The 19,123-nt window shown below is 34.4% G+C and overlaps 1 protein-coding gene and 1 long non-coding RNA gene across 4 annotated transcripts; one reads left to right on the top strand and one right to left on the bottom strand.

The window, feature by feature from the left end:
• The first annotated feature begins 408 nt into the window (after nucleotides 1-408).
• On the top strand, nucleotides 409-12,284 carry LOC112096710 (probable LRR receptor-like serine/threonine-protein kinase At5g45780). Of its 3 annotated transcripts, none has more exons than XR_002904559.1 (2): nucleotides 409-1,207; nucleotides 12,178-12,205. XR_002904559.1 is itself a non-coding variant. In XM_024180076.1 (2 exons), the coding sequence occupies exons 1-2, from the start codon at nucleotides 950-952 to the stop codon at nucleotides 12,263-12,265; spliced, it is 336 nt and encodes a 111-aa protein (XP_024035844.1). In that variant the 5' UTR covers nucleotides 409-949; the 3' UTR covers nucleotides 12,266-12,284. The 3 variants fall into 3 exon arrangements, 2 of the variants coding, with proteins under 2 accessions (XP_024035844.1, XP_024035845.1); XM_024180076.1 differs by having other exon boundaries at nucleotides 12,188-12,284; XM_024180077.1 differs by lacking the exon at nucleotides 12,178-12,205 and adding an exon at nucleotides 8,515-8,560.
• On the bottom strand, nucleotides 12,199-13,574 carry LOC112096711. Its single transcript, XR_002904560.1, has 3 exons — nucleotides 13,501-13,574; nucleotides 12,971-13,183; nucleotides 12,199-12,256 (listed from the first exon to the last, which is right to left on the bottom strand). It is a non-coding gene; the product is annotated as an uncharacterized LOC112096711 (long non-coding RNA).
• Nucleotides 13,575-19,123: the final 5,549 nt, after the last annotated feature.

The raw sequence follows: 19,123 nt of genomic DNA on the forward strand, positions 1-19,123 counted from the left end.
ATTCCTATAAAGTTTACTATTTTTAGTAATATCAAGTCATTTGCAGATGTGTGCTGTGAAATCCATTTAGCAACAAGCATTGCCTGCGTTAAAAGTCATTTTCCTTATAGTGGCCCATCCATACGTCCATGATCCACCACACATTTATTTATCTGCCCATTTGACAGCAAACCATGTGCAAACTTACTGTAATTTTCCCTTTTTCTGGACCCAACACAACTGTATTATGTGATCACATACGGGAAGTATATTAACTTCCAGCTATTTTTTTTTTTTTAAAAAAAATCAAATATCTAACTCAAAAGTTTTGAACCAGATATATTTCCAGAGTGATTGTTGGGACCATCTAAACGTAGTCCACACTGTAATCCCTGCGTTTCAAGCATGCTTCTCTAGGCTAACTATAGACTTAATTTTCCCTTCATTACCTCAGTGGAACTCATTCTAATTTGGCGCCAAAGTGCAGCACCTTTTAGTAGCCAACGGCGGCGTTTCAAGCTTGTGAGGTGATGTTTATAATAAGAGAGTGAGTGAGTGTTTGTTTTGTGGTCCCATTTTCTGTCATGTTCGCTTCTTCAACCTCTCTGCAACTTTCATTTTGCTTTCTGAAAATGGCTAAGCTCCTACTCTGACCCAATTATTTAAGTTTTGAAACTTTTACCACCATTGATGAGAAAAACATGAAAGAAGAAGCCTAGTTTATTTCAAAAACTCCCTTCAAAATCCTCAAGTCCTTTCTTCATGGAACAAAACGACTCGGCATTGTCACTAGTTTGGTGTGAAATGTAAACACAGCCGAGTTGTCTCTCAGGTTCTCCGAACTCAGTCACTCAAAGGCCCTGTCTCTCCTTTGCTCTTCGATCTTTCCAAACTCAGAGTCCTTAACCTCTCCCAAAACCTTCTCTTTGGTCAACCCTCTCCTCAAGTCTCCAACCTTAAACGTCTGAAAATGCTGTCTTTGGGTGAAAATCAGCTGTCCGGTTCTCTCCCGAGTCAACTCGGTGTGCTGACTTGGCTCGAGACTCTCTCGCTTTGTTCCAACTCTTTCACCGGGGAAATGCCATCTGAGCTTGGGGATATGAAACAGCTCAAGTCCCTCGATTTTTCCGGCAATGGCTTCAATGGAACAGTTCCGATTCGACTCGGTGAATTGACTCGGTTGCAGGACTTGGACCTCAGTGACAATCTTCTCTCAGGTTCACTCACTGTAAGTCTCTTCACAAATTTACAGTCTTTGAGTTATCTGGATGTGTCAAATAACTTACTGTCTGGTAACATTCCCCCTGAAATTAGCCACTTGAAAAAGCTCAGTGACCATTATCTTGGCATAAACCAATTCACTGGGTCAATACAATCTGAGCTTGGTAACTGTAAGAATTTTAAATCAGTGGTGCTTTCTTGAAAGCTAATTTTTCCTAAACTTTTAATAACATTATTATAAATGTCAACCATGACATTGAATTGTTGATATCTATTCATTTTACTTTTCTCTTTATTAGGTAATGAAACAAATAATTTTTTGCTTCCATAATTATAAATTACTTTCCACATTTAAGTTTTAAAATTTTTATCATCACATAAATTTTTACTTCATGTATGTTTGATATATTTTCTGGACAGAATAAATAAAAAACAAAAAAGTGTTTAATGATCGAATGATTTTAGATTTGATTTTAATTTATTTAATGGTTTTAGATCAATGAAATTCAAAGGAGAGCTTCTTCGTCTTCTCTACCAATTTTCTCTCTAAAGACAAATGTTGAATAAAAAGAAACTCAATATATATAAATCGAACGTTATCTTCTTTTGTCATAAAAGATTTACTAGTTTCGCACCGATGACAAATAAAGTTGAGCAATCCAAAATACTTTTAATTTGAAATTTACAAATCTGAAAGAAAGCTTGAAAAATATATTGAAACTACAACGAAATTTCATGTTTGATTTATATTACAAATGTTGATAATGGGTTGAAGTTGCAAGCTTTGAAGATATAGAAGAAGATTAGAGTTTACATAAAGTGGGATTCTTTTTTGCTATTAGATTTTTGTTTTAAAAATATTCTTTACGTTATTATTAAGGGAAAAAAACATAAATAAATGAATGTAAGTCCTATAATGTTATAGTCGCCATGTGTCATAATCATATTAATCCGGGTCATTGCCTGAGCAGCTGGCCGAGCTACAGATTTTTACATTTTCTGCTGGAATGAACCAGCTTTCTGGACCATTGCCTTCTTGGCTTGGGAAGTGGAACCAAATGGAATCCGTCTGGCTGAATAATAACCAGTTCATTGGCCGAATCCCACTAGAGGTTGGAAATTGTTCTATGTTGAAGTATATTAGATTGAGCAACAACAAGTTGTCTGGTTCCATACCAAGAGAATTGAATGATTCAGAATCCCTTGTGGAGATTAATCTTGATGGGAATATGCTTTCAGGAACTATTGAAGATGTTTTTGGCAGGTGTACCAATCTTAGTCAGTTGGTATTAGTAATAATCGCTTCTCTGGTTCCATACCTGAGTAAATCTTGGAGTTGCCATTGAAGATTCTTGATCTTCAATATAACAATTTAACTGGCTTAATACCAGTGAGTATGTGGAACTCGGAGAACTTGATGGAGTTTAATGCAACTAGTAATCTAATGGAGGGTTCTCTTTCCTGGAGATAAGTAATGTCGTTGCTTAGGAGAAGCTTGATCTGAGTAGCAATATGTTAACAGGGCGAATACCTAAGGAAATTGGGAACCTCAGAAGTATTCAAATTCTTAAGTTGAATTCAAATTTTTTTAATGGGAGTATTCCAATGAGGCTTGGAGACAGCACTTCACTTAACATATTGGAACTAGGAAACAACAATCTCAACGGGTCAATTCCAGAGAAGATTGCAGACCTGGCTCAGCTACAATTCTTAGATCTTTCTTATAATAATTTATCTAGGCCGATTCTTTCAAAGCATTCATCCTATTTTCATGAGGTCAATATACCTGATTTAAGTTATAGCCATAATTACAGAAAGTTTGATCTTTCATACAATATGTTGTCTGGTCCAATACCTAAAGAATTGGGGAGTTGCGTGGTGGTGGTATATCTTCTACTCGGCAATAATATGCTCTCTAGTAATATTCCTAGATCACTCTCGAGACTAACAAACCTTACAACCTTGGACTTGTTTGGGAAGTTGTTAACAGGTTCCATTCCACCATAATTTGGTGACTCTCTCAAGCTTCAAGGCTTTTATTTGGGACATAACCAGCTTACGGGCTACATCCCTAGAAGCTTAGGTCATCTGAGTTGTTCGGTAAAGCTGAATTTGTCAGGAAATAAGTTATCTGTCTTAGTACCCACTAGCTTTGGGAACTTAAATGGGCTCACCAACCTGGATTTAAGCTATAATGAGTTTGATGGTGAGCTTCCTTCTTCTTTTTCACACATTTTGGGCATTGTGGGGCTTTATGTTCAATTTAATAAGCTTCATGATCCACTGGATAAGTTTTTTTTCCAAATTCAGTGGCCTGGAAAATTGTATTAATGAGCTTGAGTAATAATTTCTTTAATAGGGGTTTGCCACAGTCTTTGGATAACCTTTCATACTTAACAACTATGGATTTTCATTTAAACAAGTTTACAAGAGAGATTCCTCCCGACCTTGGTAATCTTATGCAATTGGAATACGTGGATTTTTTAATGAACATGTTAGGTGGACATATTCCAGAGAATATATGAAATTTGCCTAATCTGTTATACTTGAATTTAACAGATAATAGATTAGAAGGTGAGGTGTCGAGAAATTGTATTTGTCAAAACCTCTCAATAATTTCACTCACTGAGAACAGAGATCTCTGTGGGAAAATTATGGGTTAAGATTGCCAAGTTTTGACCTTTAGTAAATTGGCCCTGGTTGGAACTGGTGTTGGCTCTGTTCTTGTCATTGCAATTATTATCTTTGTGTTGTGGTGGATTCAAAGAAGCAACTGGCAACGAGATCTTGGGGCTATTGAAGGAAGCAAGTGAAACAATATCTCCGATCAAAATAAAAATAGCCCATTGATGCAACATTTGACATTTAGACATGTTTTAGCCATTTTTGAGCTAAGTCTCTAGAAGTTAACTTATGATCAGATTGTTGTAGGCAACAACAAGTTCTGTGAGAAAAATGGTATTGGAGGTGGTGGCTTTGGAACTGTATTTAAAGGTACTATGCCCGATGGGAAAACTGTTGCAGTCAAGAAGTTAAGCCAGGCTACAAGATAGGGTGACTGAGGATTCACTATTGAAACGGAAACCTTGGGTATGGTGAAGCACCAGAATCTTGTGCAGTTGTTTGGTTATTGCTGAGTTTGTGAGAAGAAGTTACTTATTTATGAGTATATGGTCAAAAGAAACTTAGATAATTGGCTAAGAAATCGGGTTACGTCTCTTTATTGGGGCAAACGTTGTAGAATTGCATGTGGCGCTGCTTGTGGCATAGTGTTTCTTCATCATCGCTTTTAACCTTATATTATCCACAGAGATATAAAAGCTAGCAACATCTTGCTCAATGAGGATTTTGATGCAAAAGTTTTAGACTTTGGGCTTGCTCGACTGATCAGCGATTGTAAAAGTCATATAAGCACTGATGTAGCAAGTGCAATTAGCTACGTTCCCCCAGAGTATGGGCGAGCCAGGAAGGCTAATGAAAGGGATAATATATATCGCTTTGGTGTTGTCCTACTTGAATTAGTGATTAGAAAACAGCCCACGGGACCTAAATTTGAAGATAAAGATGTGGGAACTTAGTAGATTCAGGGTTGCAGGTGATGAATAAGGAATAGGCTGATCAGGTTCTCGATCTTACAGTACTTAATGCATATTCAAAATCACTGATGCTTAAAATGTTGCAGATTGTCGTTGGTTGCGTCTCCGATAATCCTATTGCCAAGCCTGGTATGCTTCGTGTGCAGTAAATTTCTTGAAAATATCATATTGGAAGAACCTTCGAACGCTATTAAAATAGAAAGGGGAAAATCCTCTGGTACAAAAGATATATAGTTGAGGTAAGATTACAAGAGTTTTTGCTGCTAATCCAATTATAATCTAGCTTCAAAACTTTTTGATTGTTTATCAAATTCATTGCTTAGGAGCTTCGACATTTTTGCAACTCCTTTAGAAGCTACAGTAGAAATCTACTCACATATAAAATATATTATTCATTTTCTTTGGCCATATGCTAGAGCTTCCTATTTCATAATTCACTTGTCCAAAGTTGTTCATTAGTACATCATGTTTTTTTTTTTTTTTTTGTCTAGTTCACTTGCTGCTAATATGTGGATTTTCATCTGCAAATAGCTTGCTGTACTATTTGCTAAAGGCTATGAAAGTCTACTAATTTCAACTTAATTATAAATTACCTCAATAAAAAAATCCCTTAATATAAACTCAATTTGCTGAAGCTTTTCGGCCAATTAAATCATGTAGTTACTATATGTTACATCCATATACGTAACCTGCATGATTTAACCAACCAAAAACTTTAGTAAATAGAGTTTATATTAAGGGATTCTTTTGTTGAGGTAATTTATAATTAAGTTGAAATTAATAGACTTTCATAAACTTTAGCAAATAGTGTAGAAAGCTTCAACATTTTTTGCAGATGAAAATCCACATGTTAGCAGCAAGTGAATTAGGCCAAAAAAAAAAAAAAAGAACATGAAGTAATAAACAACTTTGGAAAAACGAATTATAAAATAGCAAGCTCTAGCACATGGCCAAAGAAAATCTAGTGTAGCTTCCAAATGAGTTGCAAAAATATCGAAGCTTCCAAGCAATGAATTTGATAGAAAATACAATGTTTTGAAGCTACATTATGATTAGATTAGCAGTAGAAACTCTTGCAACCTTGCCTCAGTTATATATTTTTTGTACCAGCGGATTCCCCCTTTTCTATTTTAATATCTTCCAAAGTTTTCTCCAGTATGATATTTTTCAAGAAATTCCTGCACGCGAAGCATGGTAGGCCTGGTAGTAGGATTATCGAAGATGCAACCAACGACAATCTGCAACATTTTAAGCATCGATGGTTTTGAATATGCATTAAGTATTGTAGAGTCCAGAACCTAATCAGCATGTTCTTTCTTCATCATTTGCAATACCCAATCTACTAAGTTCCCACCATTTTTATCTTTAAACTCAGGTCCTGTGGGCTGTTTTCTAATCACCAATTCAAGTAGGACAACACTAAAGCTATATATATCACCTCTTTCATTAGCCATCCCAGCTCACCCACACGCTAGGAGAATATAGCCAATTGTGCCTGCTACATCAGTGCTTGTATGACTTTCACAATCGCTGATCAGTCGAACAAGCCCAAAGTCTGAAACTTTTACTTCAAAATCCTCGTTGAGCAAGATGTTGCTAGCATTTATATCTCTGTGGATAATATGAGGTTGAAAGCGATGATGAAGAAATGTTATGCCACGAGCAGTGCCACATGCAATTATGCAGTGTTTGGCCTAATCAAGAGACGCAACCTGATTTCTTAGCCAATCATTTAAGCTTCCCTTAACCATATACTCGTAAACAATTAGCTTCTTCTCACCAACTGGGCAGTAACCAAGCAACTGCACAATATTCTGGCACTTTACCATGCCCAAGGTTTCCATCCCTGGCCTGTAGCTTGGCTTTAATTTTTACTGTAACAGTTTTACCATCAAGCTTAGTACCTTGAATGCAATTCCAAAGTCATCACCTCTAATAACATTTTTCTCGTAGAATTTATTGGTGCCTGCAACAATCTGATCATAAGTTAACTTCCCGAGACTCGGCTCAAACATGGCTAAGTTGATGCTCAGATGCTCTATCAACGGGTTCTATTTATTTTGATCAGAGATATTGTTTCACTTTCTTTCATCAGTAGCTTCAAGATCACGTTGCCTATTGCCTCTTTGAATCCACCACAGCATAGAGACAATAATTGCAATGGCAAGAACAGAGCCAACAACAGTTCCAAATAGGGCCAATTTACTAAAGGTCAAAACCTGGTAATCTAAACCCATAATTTTTCCACAGAGATCTATGTTCTTGGTGAGTGAAATTATTTAGAGGTTTCGACAAATACCCCTTCTCGGCACCTCATCTTCCAATCTGTTATCTCCCAAATTCAAGTATAACAGATTAGGCAAACTTCATACCTTCTCTGGAATATGTCCACCTAGCATGTTCATTGAAAAATCAAAGTATTCCAGTTGCACAAGATTACAAAGGTCGGGAGGAATCTCTCATATGAACTTGTTTAGATGCAAATCCATAGTTGTTAAGTATGAAAGTTTATTCGAAGATCGTGGCAAACCCCCATAAAAAAAATTATTACTCAAGTTTATTATTGTAATTTTTCAGGCTATTGAATTTGAAAAGAGCTTATCCAGTGGACCATTAAGCTTACTAAACTGAACATAAAGCCCTAAAATGCCCAGAATGTGCGACAAAAACGTAGAAATCTCTCCATTAAGCTTATTACAACTTAAATCCAGGTGGGGTAGCTCATTCAAGTTCCTAAAACTAGTGGGTACTTAGTCAGATAACTTATTTCCTGACAAATTCAGCTTTACCAAACCACTTAGACAACCTAAACTTCTAAGGATAGAGCCCGTAAGCTAGTTATGTCCCAAATACAAGCCTTGAAGCTTGAGAAAGTTGCCAATTTTCGGTGGAATAGAACATGTTAACAGATTCCCAAACAAGTCCAAGGTTGTAAGGTTTGTTAGACTCCAGAGTGATCCAGGAATCTTACGAGAGCATGTTATTGCTAAGTAGAAGATATACAACCACCACATAGCTCCCTAGTTCTTCAGGTATTAAACTAGACAACATATTGTATAAAAGATCAAACTTTCCATGATTCTGACTATAAATTAAATCGGGTATATTGACCTCATGAAAATAGGATGAAGCCTTTAAAGGAGAACCTAGCATGAATTTGAGATCTCTGATATTAAGAATAAGAAGTAGTGATGGAGACCATGAAGAAATTATTAGTAGTGTTAGATGTCATAGCCTGGCCATGAATGTGATAAGCTCCATTGGAATTAATATGGTCGACAAGTAGCTCATGTCCTACTCTAGTTATGCTTTCAGCTTTGGTCTGTCTCCGATCTAATCTGATCATAGTTTTCAATTATAGGATTTATATTATTATTTCATTACTTTCTACACAATTTCTTTCATCTCTTTATGGACACGCAAGATTCATGACTTTTCCATAATTTTTTTCAATGGAATTGCAATACAGCCCAACAATTTAAGACAAGGATAAATTTATGTTTCAAAATCTGTATATAATGATTATTTTTTTAGAACAAAATCTGAATATTCAAAATTATTATTAAAAAAATTAAATGGGGATCAGTCCTCGTTTTAATCCCTACTTACTTTGGGATTATCGGGGGCATCCCTAAATTATCCCCAATTAAGAATTTTTTTTTTTTTTGTGGATATGGGGCATGTTTGGAGATTACTTCCAAATCGGGTTTTGGTTCAGGGATCATGATCTCTACCCCGAACCCGCCCCACTGCCATCACCAAAGCGTCCTGCTGACAAAGGGATGAGGATAGCCTTTGCTGACAACAAAGTAAGACTTTTTACATAGTTTATTTTTAATAAGTTGTATTTAAAATTATTTGATCACAAATACATTTGAGCAGTTGATTCTTGATTTAAATTTCTTGGAGCCTACTAAAATGGAAAAGAAGCAGGAGTCGCCTTGACAACAGATTCAAGAAACCTTCAACTAATTATGAAATATAGTTTTTATTATAACCGGTTGATTGCTGACTGTATTGACAATAATACAATGTAGATATGCACATAATTATTTTATTACATTATAGATTAAAGATATACTTATACAATATCATGGCCTAAAAAATGAAGAGTGATGGTGATGAGAGAATGAGTGAACCTGATTTTATCGGTGGTTAGCCATAAAAAAATAACTCATGATTTTATGAGCTCTAGTGTAAATAACCTTATTGCTGGAAAGAAGAAAAATATTTGTTCCACAACCTTTGGTTCCTCACGACTTCAGAGAAACCTTCGAATAAAGTGAGGGAAAAATTGACAGGGGAGTAGGAATGGCAATAGCAATGGGTCAGCTCGGGCTCGGGCTTGGCCAGACCTGAGCCCGACCCCGATTTCTCAAATAAAAAACCCAATCCGATTAAAAACCCAAATTTTTATATATTGGGTCAGGTCTAATTCGGGTCAAGTTCGGGTTGGGCCGACCCAACCATAATTGTTCCTCATGTATTAATCTTTACTGTCACCTCAAGTAAATTGATTTTGAATGATGCACCACTTCCACTTGGTTAAATGACCTTAACATATACCTTAGTCAATTTGAAGATCAAATGAAAATATGCTTAGCTGTCGAATGGTAATTGTGATTGTAATCAAATTAACAACTGGAAATTAAGCAACCAAATATACCAGGAAATGTTTTTTAATAAGACTATAATCAACACATACCAAATTAAAAATACACAATTCAATTCTACAACCACAACCATTTCAATGACACACAATTTAATTCCATAACCCAGCCAAATAGAAAAAAAAAAAAAACTCATGTCTCATACAAATAAAAACACATAATTCAATTCTACAAGTCCACAACCCAACATAAAAAAAAGAAAAAAGAAACAAACTACTCTAATACTTGCAAGCCACATTCTTCTTCATCCGAAAATTCCTCTCTTGTAAAAATTTCACTTTCAAGAATTTTACCTACAACAGAAAAAGAAAAAGAAAAAGAAAAAGAAAGTGAAAAAATAATTAAGTATGTAAAATTATTATTAAACCAATTATTTTAATATTTTATACATTATTTTGTATTCGTACCTTTGGAGTTCGCCCGTAGCCAATGTTGAGTGCACATAAGCACTTCCAATGTCGCAGGATGAAGTATGCTCTAATGTGGAGTCAAAACTATACCTCTAGTGCTAAATGATGATTCAGAGGCAATGGTTGTTACGGGAACGGTTAAGATATCCTTCGCTATCTGAGCCAAGATAGGATATTTACCTTGGTTTGCCTTCCACCAATTCAAAATATTCAAGTCTTGAGTGGATTTGACTAAAGGCTTTTCTATGTTCCTCTCAAGGTCGGACTTCGATACCATGGTCTCACTATTTTGGCTCGCAAATGTCTCAAACTTACGTATATTAAAAAATTTACCAGCAGTGCCTATACTAAAATTAAAGCGATCATCGACTGAAGAAAACTCACCAACAATTGTATTACTCACATTCCCATTCTTACCTTCATAAAATTTAACCAAATCGTTACCTAGATTGCGTATCCTTTGGATTTTATTTGCAGCACCCTCACCATAAAGTTGTGGAAAATAATAATTAACCAATTGAATCATGAATCTCGGGTCAAGAATAACAGTCGTCGCCAAAATCCCATGTATTTGGGCCCAATATTTATCAAATTTCATAATCATTTGACCAACCATTTCTCTAACCACAGGTTCCCATTGATCCAGGTTAATCATCATTTCACATATCATTGGCAAAAAAAAGATTAGATGTCATATATTGTGTATTTGAAAATAGCTCTATCATCGAGTAAAACGGTAGCAAATATTCCAACATCTTTTCAGCCATCTCTCATTCCTCATCTGTTGGCAAAGAAGTGTAGTATTTGTCGCGCTGCTGCAATCTAGAAAAGACACTTTTATATTTCACAACAACATCAAGCACATACGTAGAATTCCATTTAGTTACACAGTCAAGCACTAATTGTTTTTCACACTTGACGTGGAGCTAGCAAATATATAAACATATTCATCACCCAAAAACTAAATTTTAGAAATAATTAGATTGAAGTAAAATTTAAAAAATATAATTAAATAATAAGAAAAGTATTGGTTTGGTGTTACATGTCAATGTGCAAGTGTACATAAAAAGTAATATAATGATGAATATCAAGATCGTCTCTATAAAGATTGATTTTAGCGAATTTATTATAGCAATCTTATCAGTGCAATTTTAGTAAACTAAATAAAACACAATAAATGAAGAAATTAATGATCTAATGAAATGAACAAGGCAATAAACAAAATACAATAAAGAGCATCTAAAGTCAAGCACAAAGATATATTCAATGACAAAGGGATAGTTGCATTCTAAACTCACTTACTAGTTATTAACTATCTTTCACTTGAAGTACAGTTGCTATAACATCTACTATAGTACTAGACAGAATCGCGAATGCATCTTCAATTGTCAAATTTTGGATATGTTATATCTATATGCAGTCTAAAAGTGATTACTTATGAAACTAACTTTAGATATAGCATTATACGTTTTATACTCCATTTGCCCTACAAAAGGAATTCCTATGTCAAGTTTTCACTAATTTTAGATTAAGCATTGCCTTATTCAAATCGAGATTAACTCAACTTGGGAAACTTAATCTAAAACTGTGTATTATCTTAATTTGTTCCACTAAATCACACCTTTTTAAGGCCCCTTCTTGGATATTATCCACTAAATAAGTAGTCAATTGAAATAGAAAAATTGCAATAAGTAAAATTAAAACAAAATGCTACAAATTATGAGTAACACATACATGTAAATCAACGAATCATTAAGCTTATTCAAAACCCACTAAATTAAGGTTTAGCTCATGATGAGCTTTGAAATAGTAATAATACAAGTGTTTGCCAGTAGTTACACTATCAAAAGGAGAATAAAACAAGGAAAATACAATATAAATGTTGAGATACAAAAGATCCAAAGTGTCACACTTTGATCTTCAGTTATCTCTCTTTTTTCTCCACGAAAGAATGCCTCTATTGCAGCTTTGAAATCTCTCCTTTTGTTTTCTTTGCATACGTCAACTATTGATGAAGTCTCTCCTTAAAAATATGCTCTTTTATATCTTGAGATTAGGGTAACCAAAAAAGCATTAGGTCTTGGCATCCTAGGACCACATTTTTTTTTTGTATTGTCTGTCACTATTTTGTCTGCACATGATAGTGGCAATGCAGTAACGCTGTAATAGACTTTGTCGATTAGCACGTGAATAGTCTGGATATTTTTGTCTGTATTTGATCTTAGATTGCTACAACAAATACTACAACATTCTCTCTAGTTTAGATTTGTCTTTGTTCATATGCAGATAAGTCTTTTGTAGTTTTCTGCAGGTTTGTTGCTGTAACAATGCAGTCCTTCTTCTTCAACATCCGTCAACAAGACATGCGCTTTTGAGTCACCTGCAATAGTACACTAAATTAGAGCACAAAATGGTCCAAAACATATTCAATTATAATTAAACTTAAATAGATACTTATGCAAAATGTAGCTAAAAATTGGATAAAAAATCATCATCTACTCTCTAAGTAATAATAGTTTAAACCTAAAAATATTATGATAACTCTCATTTCGTAGAGTTGTCAAGTACCTTAAAATTCAACTTTGCAATCGCCAAGACTTGTCCACAAAATGTCCGGCAACAATCATATATCCCTTCATTTGATTATTAGTATTTTATATATCTGTAGTAATTGCCACCCTACTATGATTATTAATTCTCCAACAAAGCCATTGCTTTTACCTTTTCAACTTGATATAATTTAAAGATCTCACTCTTTAAAGTGTTTCTACTCATCATCTTCACCACGAGGTTGGTATAATCCCTAAATGCATCATACTCCACAAAATTAAGTGGTAGCTCATACTTTACAACCAATGTTACAACTTTTGCCGAGCAACAATTAGATCAAATTATCTTGTCTCAACATAAGTTTTTCCATCATCTTTCTTCAACATGCTAAGAGTTTTTTGAAGACTATCAAAAACTTTAGGAACACCCTTTGCCTTACATCTTTTCAAGTGTCTATTCAAATGAGAGGTTCCATTAGTATTAAAGTCTACAAACTTAGCGAGACAATAGTTGCATTTCGCCTTTAATTCACCATTAATGTTACCTTTGAGAAATGTCCCCAAACATGAGAAGGTTGTCGGCCCCCTTCTCGCTTTCTTTTATTGGTACTTTGTCGTACCTTATCATCATTAAGGGATGGCTCTTTAACCTTTTCAGCTGCTTCAACCGCTTGAACGACATCATCTTTATTCTCTTCACCCACATTAAAATCTTCATGCGAATTCGATTTTCGTGCATCCGAATTTGACATAATGACCTAAATTAAATGTGTAACAATTTTAGGTTAATTTATACGCATGATTAAACTTAAAACATGATTAAATTTATAAATTTTAAGTTAATTTATAAACTTAAAACATGATTAACCTTAATTTACAATTACAACATAATGATTAATATTCATAACCTTATATTTAACTAAAATATAATATTTACAGTAACAGCATAACATACGGTACAAGCACAATACGTTTTTGCACATCAGTTGAATTAATTATCATGAATATATTTAACTAAAATTCTAAAACAATCAATAAGCTTAAATGAAAAAATTCTTTAATATTTATAAATTACCAAGTTAATGGTGGTAGCGGCTCGATCCCCTTTCTCCCCCCTAGAGCATGGCTGTCTGGCTATCAATTTTGTGGTGGTTGGTTGGCGGTGGTGCTGCAGAGGATAATAGAGATGTCTTTTGCACAAATGGTTGGTTGGTGCCTGGCACTGGGCTTGTGCAGTCACGCCGTGTGCGGGGCAACTTGGGCCTTGGAGGAGACGCGATACGTTGACGAGCTACAACAGATTCACGCTGGTGGTGGCTGGATTTTGACTTAAGGTTTGTAAATTGTAAGTTTGGTTGATGGGTTTTGTGATTTGCGATTGAGATTTGAGAATTGAGAAAGTGAATATGTGATGTGCTTGTGCAAGTTGAGAATGTGATGTGTGCGTTTGAATTATGATGTGCATGTGCTAGCCTCTTTTTTTTTTTATAGGTTGGGTCAGGTTAAGTCGGTCTCTATTCTACCCAAGTCTTGACCCGAATTTAATTAGGCCCTAATTTTTTGACCCGAACTCGACTTGAGACCTTGAAATTCTGATCAAATCTCAAAAAATTTAGGTCGGGTCAATCGGACTGAAATTTGAATTGGGTCAAATTGCCATCTCTACATTTAACAACATGCTTCATTTGCACGTTGTCATTTGGCTTATGGAATCCACCACACTCATAAAACTGTTGTGATATTTTGTTTGACAACACACCATGAAGCACATTGTAAGTGGTAACTTTTTAGCAACTTTTAGCAACACACGATTTTAGAACATTTTTAAATACCATATTTAACATGTTTAGCATGCATGTTGCTAAACTCCTACTATTTTATCTCTTTTTTCTTTTAGTCTTCAATGACATCCTATAAGTATTATTTTGATGAAATAACGTCCTAAACCATTTGTTCAAAACTTTAAGTTATGTCTTGATGATATTTGAAGCACGTGTTCTCAAACTTTCGCAATGTTATTTGCCATCATAACTTGAAATTAACAACATGATGTAGATAAAGGTTAAACCATATGAGCATGAATGGACTTAATTTCATAGCGTAAGTATTTATGTTGAGTTTTAGCTTTATGTTCTATGTTTCCTTCAGGTCCCAGAACTGTTGGAGAACTCGTTGAAGTCAAAGATAGCTCTTACCAATGTCTTTCTCAAATAGAAAGGTGTCGCTGTTCTTACCTTCTAATAACTATTTATGTGTGTTCACAGACATCCTAGAAGTATCTGAGTTTAATATATGCTAGTATGCATAGTTTTGATTCCCCCTTGTTGTAGATGTTATATGATTGGAAATATGCTTAGCGTCCATGGCTAGCTACTTGTGGAGAAAGATGATGGAATGAATTTCTTCTACTTTTTGTATGTTAATTTGGATTTCTGCTTTACTTGCCTATAATTTATCTTCTTCAAGTAAAATGTTTGGTTAATTTACACATTAATATGTTCACGTGTGTCGACCACCATCCGAAAATATGTTCATCCAATTTTTACAACGAATAAGTCAAGCATTTCATTCATCAGTGTATATGCATTAACACCACACAAATCCTCAATATATATTGTCTTATATTATAAATATATACTGTATATGTATTTATCATTTTCCGTGATCATAAATTGTTTTGTATGATTTGTAGTTTTTGGCACTCTAATATTTGTTTTTTTTTTTTGAATTTTTTTGTTATTTTTCTTAATAATTTGCATTAATTAGTCCAACCTCACCTAGAATCTTAACATTAAGCAATTATGAATTTTTAGATCTGTTATTTTTAAGATCTGACCAATTAATTTGAAAGCCAGTGATAACAAATACAACATTATTTATTAAAAAATTATATTCCATAAATATAACAATTGGGTTAAAAGAATAAATATATTGTTACTGTACTTGAAAATCATAATGTTGGTTTTAGAAAACAATTTTTTTAGTATGATATAAAGCTGAAAATCGTTCATCTTTAATATTAATAATATTCTTCTTTTGTTGATTTATTAATTCTTTATAAAAAAATAATTGTTTGCTAATATAACTGAAAATACATAATGCTCATCTGCACTGCATCGTGATTATGGATTGGCTGGAGCAAAGTTGCTGCAGCTTGAGAGAGATGAACGTTGATGATGACCATGCTCTTGACAAAATTCAGCTTAGTTCTGCGAATAGCTCAAGTTTCCATCAAAAGATTAATCGAAGAAACTTCCCCTGGTAAATTAAAGCTTATTAATTTCTTTTAATCCTTTCATTAAATTTGATCATGTTATGGATTTTAGCCATAGAACATAAACTACAATATACATGGTATGCTTTTTATTCCCTATATATAAATGCAATTAGTAATTGGGTGCATTGAGTTATAAGCGGCTGATTGATGAAATTGCACTCATCGATTAATTTGACGGGCTTCATTTTGCTTTGAAGAAACAACATAACAAAGATGAACTCACAAGTCACGTCAAGTGTAAAACTATATAGTTAACTTATTTGATGTGGCCGGGTCGCCTAATATTTATGTGGATTTAATGATAAGGATTGAAGATGTCTCAACTCTTAGTAAATGGAGTTGAAGAGTGCAGTCGCGTCCCTATCCTTTATAATTATTAAAGGATTAGTTTGTGGTAGATTTTGTAGGTCTATCCAATATTATTTTGTGAGGATATGTCTATACAATAGTACCTAAACTTAAACACTAAGACAATTTTGAAGAAAAATTATATTGCAACATTTTGATAGATGTGGTTTTTTGGAATGATCATAACTGCAACTCTGCTACATCATAATAATATATTTATAACAAAAACTGTGAAATTTGTGGTTAGGTTTTGTTGGGAAAAGAATCCACAGAAGCAGCCGCAAGTTAAATGGAAACTAAATCAACATGATCCCAAACATACCCGGATCTTTTGGTACACATCTCTCTATATATTCAAGAGGATAAGCGGAAAGAATGTGATATGACTTTGAGGGAATACCCATTAAAGCATGAACTTCCCTTGGTTGACTTGTATCCTTGCTAGTGCTGATAATTAATCTGAAAATCATGCATAGTACCTATTGTTCTTATCAAAGGTATTGTGATCAATTAATCCGGAGTCGTTATTCCGGGGCCCTCTAGTAACAGTCATAAGAATCCTAGTGTGTCAACTTTCCAGTACTAAGGCCATCAGTGCTGTTGATACAAACCTGAGCATGAGATTGATTCTTGGGATCATATGGATCAAAAAGGGTTGCCATTGATCGTTGGAGTGTGATTCAAGGTAATAAGCCTTTTGGGAGGTGTTAATTTTACACTTGTAAAGTTACACAGGTCATTCTGGGTATTGGCTTAAGTCCTGGGCCTTTTTGGGTATAGAGGTTTAAGTTTACAACTTACTTTTGCATGCGTCTGACATGGCTACCTAACACGAAGGTCTAGTGATTGACTTTGTTGACTATTCTGGGTAATAAAGCCGAGTTATATGTATATATATATACACTCTTGGATTGGATCACTGTCCAGGAAGCCACCCAGCCCTTATAATAGATATATGAGGAGTGCTAGATGTCAAGAACACCGAGAGAATGTCGAGAGAAACGGCATGAGTAATGCCGTTTCTGTCGGCAGAAAAAAAAACAAAAGATTTTTTTAAATTTAAAAAGTTAAAAGGTCGGTATAAAAGGAAAAAAAATGCTGACTCTCTCTCCCTCCTCTCCCACGCTCGCTGGTACTCCTTCTCTTCCCCTCCTTTCGCTCACTACTCGTCTCCTTCACTCGCTCTCTACCACTCCTCGTCTCCTCCTCTCGCTCGCTACTACTCCAGATCTACTCGGTGGTCCCTGGTCGTTGGTGGTCGCTGCTCGCGGTGCTCGGTGCTTGGTGGTGCTGCTCGCTCTCATCGTCTCTCTCCGCTTCCCTCCTCTCCCTCGCTCGCTGCTACTCCAGATCTACTCGGTTGTTGCTGGTCGGTGGTCGCTGCTCACTGCTCGTCTCTCTCCATCGACCATGTTCTCACCTGCTGTAAATTTGCAATCCCTTAGCCCTTGTAAATTTTAGTTGCCAGCCCATCCACATGCCCTTATAGTGAGATCCGCGCTTCGCGCTCTTATTTTATTTCTCGTTTTTTTTTTACCTATCTTATTCGGTAGCTTTTCAATTTCATGCCTTCTGCCAATGGCTGTACAACTTTAAATTCAATTTTAATATATATTTTAAACGGTTGTTGGATTATTTTTGTCTGGAACTAGAACCATTAGTTGAATACATGTGGTGGTGCCTTATTGACAACTGAGGTTTGATTCGCCTTAAAAATTTGATCTTTATCAGAAATTTCCGAGCTTTGAGCCTAGATTTGCCCACTGGATGGTGGTTTATTGACAGTTGAGGTTTGATTTGCATGTAAAATTGCAGATTTACGGGCATTCTAGGTATGGTTTTTTGTGCTGGGTGGTTCTGAAAATTTTTTGATATATTGCCGGTTGGGTATAAATTTTTGTTGGTAATTACTTGGTGAAAATTGTCGGTTGGTATATGTATTACATTTGGTAATTATTTGGTAAAAATTTCTGATTGGGTATAAATTTTTATTTGTAATTACTTGTGAAAATACATGTTCATCGTTGAAAATACAATTGTGCAATTACATGTTCATCAATGTAAGTAGTTCGATTTAGCCAAATATAAGCGAAATGCTAGAAAAACTTGTTCGAACAAAATATAAGTCAAACATTAATCACATTCATTGTTGTTTTCGTTACGTTACATTGTTGATGTAGCAAATGTTGGAAACTTCCACTTCCAAACCCTTCGTACGTCATCGAATAAGAAGGATAATGTGGTTGCAAAGTATACGGCAGGAGCAGTTGTTGTAATATATAAAAAATTAAAATATAATATGAGATTTTAGAAATTAAAAAATATAAGTATACAAAATAATTAATATTCGTATTAAGAATAAATTATTATAAATTTTTACAAAATTTTGATCCACTAATAATTTAATCCATCATATTCTAAAAATTTAAATTAAAAAAATAAATCGAACACAAAATTTAAATTAAAAAATTTTAAATTGAAAAAAATTTAAATTAAAAATTTCTAAATCCCACCCATCATTTAAATTAAAAAACTTCTAAATAAAAAGAATTCTAAATCAAACACAACATTTATATTAAAAGAAATTCTAAATCCAACACAAAATTTAAATTAAAAATTTCTAAATCAAATTTATCATTATTTGATTTCTAAATAAAAATTTCTAAATCAAACTTCTAAATCAAAATTTCTAAATCAAAATTTCATTATCATATAACAAAAAATAATAGAATAAATAAAAAATCACTCTTTACCAGCTGGGTATTTTACTTCAAGCTGGTGATGAACTACTCCTACTAGCCTGCTAATGCCGTTTTCCTGCTTCTAAAATGAGAAAAAAAAACTCAACTCAATCCTTTCACGTGAATGAGCAAATACTCTTGCCCTAATGCCGTTCTCTCTACTTGTGAAATGAGAGAAAAATCTCAACTCAGTTAGTGCTTTTCGACAGCTAGAATCAAATGTGGGGGAGAAAGAGTAAAAAATGTGGAAAAAGCAAAAGTATCAAGAAAAAATAAAAGGGGCAAAAGTTCACGTGGTGGAGGGTGGGGCCGAGAGAAACGACATTACTGTA

Source organism: Citrus clementina, unplaced genomic scaffold (genome assembly GCF_000493195.1).
Source record: "Citrus clementina cultivar Clemenules unplaced genomic scaffold, Citrus_clementina_v1.0 scaffold_7, whole genome shotgun sequence".
NCBI lineage: Eukaryota > Viridiplantae > Streptophyta > Magnoliopsida > Sapindales > Rutaceae > Citrus > Citrus x clementina.

Bases quoted from the DNA above. Each gene is read 5' to 3' on its own strand.
- LOC112096710 (XM_024180076.1), top strand. From the start codon at position 950: ATGCTGTCTTTGGGTGAAAATCAGCTGTCCGGTTCTCTCCCGAGTCAA. The intron at 1,208-12,187 runs GTAAGTCTCTTC...AGTTTTCTGCAG, and splicing joins TTCTCTCAGGTTCACTCACT to GTTTGTTGCTGTAACAATGC.